This window comes from Macaca nemestrina, chromosome 5, assembly GCF_043159975.1.
Source record: "Macaca nemestrina isolate mMacNem1 chromosome 5, mMacNem.hap1, whole genome shotgun sequence".
Classification (NCBI taxonomy): Eukaryota; Metazoa; Chordata; class Mammalia; order Primates; family Cercopithecidae; genus Macaca; species Macaca nemestrina.
Genome location: NC_092129.1, coordinates 164,238,601 through 164,248,118, shown reverse-complemented (window position 1 = coordinate 164,248,118; position 9,518 = coordinate 164,238,601). Strand labels below are relative to the sequence as shown.

Sequence of the window (9,518 nt, the reverse complement as noted above, 5' to 3'; positions counted from 1 at the left end):
GTGCCTGTAATCCCAGCTACTTGGGAGGTTGAGGCAGGAGAACTGTTTGAACCTGGAAGGCGAAGGTTGCAGTGAGCCAAGATCATGTCATTGCACTCCAGCCTGGGCAACAAGAGTGAAATTCTGTCTCAAAAAAAAAAAAAAAAAAAAATTAAAATTTCTGCTCTAAAACAAGACTATGAAGTAAATGAAAAGTCAGGCCACAGACTGAGAGATATTTGACAAAAATGATAATACATTTTAACATGGTTTGCCCACTTATGTGCCAACCACTGTTCTAAGAACTTTATTGAGTTTCTTATACAGAGACCATATATACACATATGTGTATCACATAAACATCTTATGAAGTAAATGCAATTTTGATCTTCATTCCAAATATGAAAGGTATAGGAATTTAAGAACCCATCTGAATGATATAAAACTAATAGGCAAAGAGGCCAAAATTGGGTCTCAGACTGTCTCACTTCAGACTCCATGCTGTTTACATCTCCTAAGGTAAAAACAAACTCCACTTATTTCTCCCCATTTTCTGTCTTTTAATCTAAGGGCGGGGCGGGCTTTCAAAAAGTCACTTCTTATTTAAACTAACTACCTTTAAAACTCCCCAAATAAGGCATTTTTTACAGCCACATCTGCCCAGCCATGTTCAATGTACAACATCCTCTTCCTACAAGCCTTTTCCAGGACCTAGCAAACTAAGGGGTTATCAGTGTTTCCGGAACTAGTATCAGCAATTCAAGGGTAGCACAAGTAATTTTGTAACACTTAGTGCCTGATAAAGCAGCCTTGAGCTTGAATTGCCACATCACCCAATTTACTCTTTGGGAGCAAGGGACATTCCTGCTGCAGAGTACATAGTGGTTTCTTACGCCCTCAAAGAATGCATATGCCTCTTTCTGTGACCACACACCTACAGAGTGACCAAGGCATGGGAACATTCACGTTTATCTGTGGGAGCCCACTCACTGTTTCCCTGGAGGCTATGGAGAAACAAGTATCAAGTTCTAAAAAGGCACTGGGACTGAATAGCACAATATGCTTCCATACCCTTGCTTCATGTAAACACAGGGTGACTATGACTTCTAAAGGCCTGGGTGTTGCAGTTCAGCGAGGGCCTGATTTAGTAGCTAGAATATATCTCAGGGAGGACAGCAGACCTCTTTGTCTGGAGGAAGGGTGTATCCATTACTCTGGTCACCAGGGCCTTCTAGCAATTCTCCCATGAATGTTTCATTCTAGGTTCCTACTGAGGTACATTTTGGGAGCCTCTAGTATTTCCATGACAAAAGGGTTTGGGTTAGCCCATCTTACTTTTACAAGTGCAAGTGGAACACTTTGATGTAAAAGAGAGTCACCGACAGACTAAGTTAGCTTCTCTGCACAGTAGAAATAACATAGCTTGTAAGGTTTATCCAAAATCTGATTGATAATTGCTGGGTAAACTCTGTTTTGAATTATCAGTGCCAGGAGTCTTCCATGATTTCAGCTTTGACATCACGTTAGTGTCTATGTCTAAGAATACAGAAACACACTTTGCATAGCCCCTAGTACTCTCTGGTTTCATGGACCAAAAAGTGCAGGATTGTATTCGTTATTCCCATAGTATAACCTTTTAGGTAGCACTTTAATTTTTTAATGTCTTCATGCCTTCCAACCTTCAAAACAAGGAGCACAATAACTGCCTCTGCCTACTGTGCCAGCAGGATTTACGGATCACATCTTTCCTGGGTGTTCTTGATCTTGTGGCTGAGGTACATTCCTTTGAAACCACCTCTTCCACCCCGCCCCACATAGAGTAACTCAGCCTTTCTAACTTTAAGCCAGTCACACAGAGCATCTCCAACAAAACCTGAAACTTTGGCATTTGGCACTTGTCACACCCAGGGCATGGCTTTCTGAGATTTAGCAAATTCCAAAAATGTCGACATGATTCTTCCTTTGTGTTACATATTCAAAACTTAAATTTTAATTTTAATCGTTAGGATATGTAAAATTTTTAAATGTTAAGTGTGTCCTGGGCACATTAGCATAGTTTTATTTTGCCGAACAGAGGAAAGTCTTGGGTTTTGAATTTAGAAGCAAATTTTAAACTTTATGAAAGAGAAAAATCAATGGGACTAAACACCTGTACATATATCCATTTATTATTATCGTCTGTGCTCATACGACTGGCTCCAAGATAACAGCTTACAACCAGTAGTGCTGGCTTCCCCAACTTCCCATTTAAAATTACAACATTTTCTCTGTATTTGCATTAATTTAAAGATGTATATGACTATGCCTGTCTTTAGAAGAAAGTCCTTTTGAGTTTCATAATTCTGATTTTCTCGATAAATGTGTATGTAGACCATTTACGTATGCACATAAATAAATGAGAATGTCACTTGTTTCCAAACAATTATTAGAGGCAGTAACATACAAGGATTGGGGAGAGGAGGGTTATTGCATCTACCTGTGAAACCAGAATTAAATAGTTGCTCCTCATTTCATCAGGAAAAAGGAATGTGCTCTGGGGAATAGTGCAATAGTCATAAAGTACTGACGTAGCTAAACAAAATATCTGCCTGGTGCAGGTATTTCAGTTCTGGGAAGGGATGTAGAAAAAGTCCATACAGGGGGTAGACAGGAAGAAATGAGGTCCATGTCTCTTTCTTTCAATTATCTATGAAAATGAAGACACCAATCCATGTCATGTACAAGAAAGAAGAAAATTCTTCGGTTAATTCATCTCCAAGCGTGTCTAAAGGTAGAGTGGAGGCACTAAACATTCATTTCCCCATTGACTGAGAATTTTTATGTTCCTTTCTCATCTGAAGGGCTCGAAGGGTACACACAAGACTCCACCAAAGCTCATTGTGCAATTTTATTTTGAACCCTTGAAGGACAGCTTTTCTATAAGAAATCTAACGCAAAAACGCCCTTAATTAACAGGCTTTTTTTGCAGGGTGGGGCCCAAGCAGGACCCCAGAGACTGGAAGTGTGAATTTTAATGCTTTGTTGTCAAAGGGGGAGACTCTGGACATTCTCATCACCTTATTTAAAGCGGGGTACGCTGAGTAATACGTGAAGCTGTGCATTAATGGCCTAAATTAACTTGCAGGTATGAATTTTACATAAAACAGATTAATATTATATGTCATAATGGAATTTTAAATATTTCGTGTCCATGCATTTTTAATCTTTACGTGCTCTAATTGAATGCGCAAGGCAATTGCATTTCTTTAGCCCACTTTTGCATTTAGATGGGGTAAAAGAAACCCCTCCTACGTTTTTGTCTTATTTATATTCCCTTCACCAAAAACCTGCATTCGATTCGGCATTCTTTTCTTTCTTCTTTTTTTTCTACTTTTGCTAAGCTTTAGCATTTTTTAAAAAGAAAACGGAAAGGCTACACATTCCATTCCATCATTATGGTTTCAGCAAATGTGAAAAGGCGAATAATGAACGGAGGGGGAAAATACAGAACAGAATGAACGTGCCTTTTTGAACAGCGCGTCTTTCTTAAGGCACTGCAATCCCATGGATGGAATGATGGGTGGCGGAGGGTCCCTGGGCGCCGCGCTATTAGGAGTGGCAGGGTATCCGCGAGCAGGGCCCAGGCGCTCCCTCAGCAGCCTAGTCGGGATAGAGGGGGCGGTGGAGAGTGAATTCCGGCCGCACATTCCCGCAGTTCTTCGCAGGAACTTCGCTCTCTCTTTTCCCCTCCCTTGGGCACACATCAGCCTGGCCCGACTCCCACCCAGCTCTCTTTTCTCAGAACCCCGACCCACAGCGTTGACGGAATGGAGTGCCCTTCCCATTGGCCAAGCGTCATTCCCCGAGGTGGCACTGCCCGCCTGATTGGCTAGCAACTCCCGACCCCCCGCCCACTCCTCCACTCGGGTAGCCCGGCTCCCCGCCCCCCAGCACCGCCCGGAGCCCCCGCCCTCGCCTCTCCCTCTGCGCACCCGCCCGCGCGCCCAGCGGGCTCCGCTCGGCTTGCGCGGCGACCCGGCCCGCGCGCTGGCCCCGCCCCCGGAGCGCACGGCTCTATAAATATAGCTGCGCGGCGGGCCGGGGGAGAGCGTAGTGGAGGAGGCGCGGTTGTGAGTAGTAGCGGCGGTGGGGTGATCCCGGGCTAGGGGAGCGCGGCGGCCGCGACTGGGCTTAGTCGGAGCTCCGAAGGGAGTGACTAGGGGACCCGGGTGGGCTACTTTTCTTCCGGTGCTTTTGCTTTTTCTTGCCTTGGGTTCGGACTGAGTGTGGCCCACTGAGCAGAGATCCCCTCGCAAAACCCAGAGCTACTCTCCCGTCAATTGGGCTCGGGAGCGTCGCGGTGCCCCGAGCGCGCCGGGCGCAGAGGCAAAGGGAGTGGAGCCGGCCGCGGACGGGGCCCGGAGCTTGCCTGCCTCCCTCGCTCGCCCCGGCGGGTCCGCTCGCGCAGGGCGCAGGGCGCGCGCGATGAAGGCGGTGAGCCCGGTGCGCCCCTCGGGCCGCAAGGCGCCGTCGGGCTGCGGCGGTGGGGAGCTGGCGCTGCGCTGCCTGGCCGAGCACGGCCACAGCCTGGGTGGCTCGGCAGCCGCGGCGGCGGCGGCGGCGGCAGCGCGCTGCAAGGCGGCCGAGGCGGCGGCCGACGAGCCGGCGCTCTGCCTGCAGTGCGATATGAACGACTGCTATAGTCGCCTGCGGAGGTTGGTGCCCACCATCCCGCCCAACAAGAAAGTCAGCAAAGTGGAGATCCTGCAGCACGTTATCGACTACATTCTGGACCTGCAGCTGGCGCTGGAGACGCACCCGGCTCTACTGAGGCAGCCACCACCGCCCGCGCCGCCACACCACCCGGCCGGGACCTGTCCAGCCGCGCCGCCGCGGACCCCGCTCACGGCACTCAACACAGACCCGGTGAGAGGCCGGGCGCCGGTCGTGGGCGGACGCCGCGGGGGTCGGGAGGTTGGTGGCGGGACGCGGGCGCTCACCCTCCTTCAGGCAGGGGCTAGCCGGGAATGACAGCCCCCTCCTCCCGGCTCCCCGATCTGCCAGCAGCCGGTCGGGCTCGGCGGGCGCGGGTCTGGGAGAACGCGCAGCGCGGGACCCCTGGCCGTGCGCGTCCTGGGCTGTCAAGTCCCGCCTAAGCCCAGAGGTGCCCCCCGGGGTGCAGGCGGGGGTGGGGGCGTCGGCGCGGCAGCCCGATTTCCGAGGACGATCCAGGACCGTGACGAGCGCGTTGTTTGCGCTTGCTAACCTTTCCCTTGGTGTTCGGTTGCTGTTCCAGGCCGGCGCGGTGAACAAGCAGGGCGACAGCATTCTGTGCCGCTGAGCCGCGCTGTCCAGGTGAGCGCGCATTTTCCCGTCTCGGGTGGCCGGTCACCAGAGACGCCCGTCCCCGAGGGCTTCCGGGGCCAGGCACCGCGGTGTTCTTTGCTCCCTAGCATTTCTGAGAGCAAACTCTCAAGGAAGTAACCCCTGTCTCTCTCCCTGCCACCTAAGTAGCAAGTGAACCCGTACTTAGCCTTAGAACTCGAGGTTCAGTCTCAGTGGAGATGTGTCAGCCCTTGTCCTCGCCGTCCCCGTGTTTTTCCTGGTGATCAGCAGGCCCTTCTGTCTTCCCTAGCTCCCGAGGGAGGGCACCCTCGTGGGCATGGGAGCTGCCCCGGTGTCCCCCCGTGCATCTGTCACCCATAAAGGGGGACGCGGGCAGGGTCCCGGAGTGGGTCCCCTTCCTGGCTTCCCGAGAGCCGCAGCTGCCTACTCGGCGCCTGGCCCGGCCGCGGGCTGCGGGTGTTGTCTGACCTGGTGGTTTGTTTTGGGTTGTTGATCAAGCATGTCTTGAGTTTGGTCGGTGGCGCCAGTTAGTCTGCAGCGAGAAGGTTCACACACCCCCTCTATTCATTCCTCTTCCACAGGTGTGCGGCCGCCTGAGCCCGAGCCAGGAGCACTAGAGAGGGAGGGGGAAGAGCAGAAGTTAGAGAAAAAAAGACACCGGAGGAAAGGAAAAAACATCGGCCAACCTAGAAACGTTTTCATTCGTCATTCCAAGAGAGGGAGAGGAAAGAAAAATACAACTTTCATCCTTTCTTTGCACGTTCATAAACATTCTACATACGTATTCTGTTTTGTCTCTTCATTTATAACTGCTGTGAATTGTACATTTCTGTGTGTTTTGGAGATGCAGTTAAACTTTTAAGCTTAAGTGTGACAGGACTGATAAATAGAAGATCAAGAGTAGATCCGACTTTAGAAGCCTACTTTGTGACCAAGGAGTTCAATTTTTGTTTTGAAGCTTTACTAATATACCAGAGCATTGTAGATATTTTTTTTTTACATCTATTGTTTAAAATAGATGATTATAACGGGGCAGAGAACTTTCTTTTCTCTGCAAGAATGTTACATATTGTATAGATAAATGAGTGACATTTCATACCATGTGTATATAGAGATGTTCTATAAGTGTGAGAAAGTATATGCTTTAACAGACTACTGTAATTATAAGATATTTTTAATTAAATATTTTTTGTAAATATTATGTGTGTTTTTTTTTAATCTATGGGAATATTTCTTTTGGAAAATTACTTTTCAGCTCAATTACAGAGCTCTTGATATCTTGAATGTCTTTTCTGTTTGGCCTGGCTCTTAATTTGTGTTTGTTTTGCCCAGTATAGACTCGGAAGTAACAGTTATAGCTAGTGGTCTTGCATGATTGCATGAGATATTTAATCACAAATTAAACTTGTTCTGAGTCCATTCAAGTGTGTTTTTTTAAACGTAGATTGAAATCTTTGTATTTGAAGCATACATGTTGAATATATACCTTATCAGTTTTTAAGTACAGGTTTTATAGTGTAATATATACAGAGTAAGTGTTTGTTTTTGTTTTTCAACTGAGGTCAAAATGGATTCTGAATGATTTTGCATATGGGATGAGGAAATGCTTGGATCCTTAAGGAGTTTACGAAATCTGCTGTTTTATCGAAGTGAAAAAAAATGCTTATCACTCTTCATTTTACACTAAAGCTTAATGTCACTAAGTTTCATGTCTGTACAGATTATTTAATCATGGAAATGAAAAAATGTTCTCTGCTTGCTACCAAAGGACAAACTCTTGGAAATGAACACTTTCTGCTTTCCTTCCTCCAAAGAATTATTAATAGGCAACAGTGGGAGAAAAAAAAGGCATAATGGCAAATCCTTCAAGCAGGGATAAAAGTCGATCTTCAAACATTAACTTAAGCAGACCAAAAATTCTGATGACCGCATCTAGATTATTTTTTTATAAAAATGATTTTCACTATAGCTATGTTAGTTACGCTAAGCTACTGTCCAATCTCTTGTGATGTGTAACTTTTACATGTGAATATTAAAGTAGATTTCTCTGTCTTGTACTGTGATTTCTGGTCTCATTTCTTTAAAACCTTACTCATTTTTTTTAAGGCTCTTTTTTTCTCTTTAAGGAAGGTAATATTTTCTAGGTTAGATAGGACTATCAGGGTTTGTGAACATTATGCATTTAATGTTATGGGTACTTCACACACAAGTTAGATGGAATTTTTAGAGTGAAAGAGAATTAAGTAGGATTTAATTGGGTGCTTTGTAAATAGTCAACTGTGTGTATAACGTGGTCTGTTTGATTTTTAAAAGGAAAGGATTTGTTTCAGATTATACAAGAATAAAAGTATTATAGACCCAAGGGACTTTTTATGAGGTCAAATTCAAATATTTATATGAATATGAAATACCATGGTCCCTAGTAGTCAGCTGAAGTGGCAATGTCTAAACAAAAATGAACAAAACTAATGCTAGTAGGTTAAAATCAATCAAAAGGTTTAAAAATTGATCCTATCCTCAGCATGTTATTTCCTCAGCTCTGATAATTTACTGGTCTTGAGTATTTTTAGAATTTGATGTATTTGATGTTGAACATTATAAAGTCAAAGAACTGCTTGTTTAGATGAGGTTTATTTTTATTTTTGATATTATTCATTCTTGTCACACATCAAGAAGAAAACACTAGAGCGCTGCTGGAATTCCAAATCTGAAGAATTCTAACGACTGCATTCTTTGTTATTAAAAAGGGCAAAATCCTTCCTTTTTATTTGGCAGTTTAATTTCAGTAGGAAGCATGTCACATGTGCACTGTTGGTTAGAATTATGCATCTGTCATGCCTGACTGCTGAACCCTACCTAAGCCTTTGGGCACAGTTTAAAACTTATAATGGTGGACCATGAACCTCAAAACAAACGGATATTTTTGGAGTTTGAGGATAGATGTTACTCCTTAGTTAAAGTTTATATTTGGGGCATGAAAAACTACTAGAAGAAGAAAAGTGTTAGAGATACTACATTTCAAAGGGTTGGCATTTTCCCTTTGGCCACTCAAGCAGCATTTGATGTATCTAAAGAAACAGAGTCATTGTTTATTTTTTAAAAAATTATATGCAGTTGTACAAGACACCACATTCCATTGAAATGTTGGCTATGTCCTAACCAAGCAACCAGATAACAAAAACATTTTGAGTCTTTTATCTAGGTAGTTCTAATTATTCAGATACTTCGTTTAACAAAGGAAAACATCCTGACTTGTCTCATTTCACTTGTAGACTTTTCATTGTATAGACACAACCAAAGAGTCAGACTGGTTTAAAACCGCAAAAGGAAAAAAAGTATCTCACACAGTGGATGTTGTTTCTAAGAATGTTACAAAATCCTGACATCTCAGACATCTCAAGTTAAAGGAAGAAAAAAAAAAAACAAAACTTTTCATTTCAAAGAACTAATATACTTTGATATTGTGTAAACCTTACTCAAGTTTATTGTCAAGCTTTAACTGCCTTTTTAGAACTTTTTAAAATTTTGACCCTACAAATCTATTGTATTAGTTGCCTTCTGTAACAATAAATCTTCACTGAGCAAAAGGCTCTGGAGTTTGTGGTTTTTAATTGACTTTTACTGAGTTATGCAATTTTTCATTATCAAGAATGGGTCTCTTGATGGATCACCTCAATTATTTACAGTGTTTCTTACCATGTTATGAAAAGTGGTGATATGAATGGAAAGAAAATCTAGTTTGAATGCTGGAGAAAGCTTTTCTAGTCTTTAGTCCCTGCTTAGGATAGGAAGCAATATTCCTAAAGAAGGCAGCAGGAGGATGTCCAGGGAAAACTAATTAAAAACAAAAAAAAAGTTAAACAATGCAGACAGAATTTATTTCACAGTAGTACAGAGCCAAATGAAAGTGTCTCTGCCTTTCTAGCTGGTGCACTTGAATTATATATATGTTAATCAGCCCAGATAGCCCTTGGGTCTCAACAGGGCCAAACACTAAACCCTGCAGGCTTATGAAGCAGGAAAACCTTCCAGTTTCTGCTTTGCAAGTTCAGGAAATTAACCCATCTCAGAATCAATCTTAATAGGGCTGCCCTCAGTAGGTATTCTTCAGACCCAGATGCTTTCTTTCAATTACAATCCAGGATATTTTGCTAAAATATTAGTTATATCAATTAGAACCATCGCCCAAAAGGTTTTAGGATGGTAACTTTACT

General features: G+C 44.3%; 1 protein-coding gene across 2 annotated transcripts; it reads left to right on the top strand.

Moving 5' to 3' along the window:
- The first annotated feature begins 4,052 nt into the window (after positions 1–4,052).
- LOC105482512 (inhibitor of DNA binding 4) lies at positions 4,053–8,732 on the top strand. Of its 2 annotated transcripts, XM_011742646.3 has the most exons (3): positions 4,053–4,884; positions 5,255–5,313; positions 5,886–8,732. In XM_011742646.3, exons 1-2 carry the CDS (start codon positions 4,444–4,446, stop codon positions 5,297–5,299), a joined length of 486 nt encoding a protein of 161 aa, XP_011740948.1. In that variant the 5' UTR covers positions 4,053–4,443; the 3' UTR covers positions 5,300–5,313; positions 5,886–8,732. The 2 variants fall into 2 exon arrangements, with proteins under 2 accessions (XP_011740948.1, XP_011740949.1); XM_011742647.3 differs by lacking the exon at positions 5,255–5,313.
- Positions 8,733–9,518: the final 786 nt, after the last annotated feature.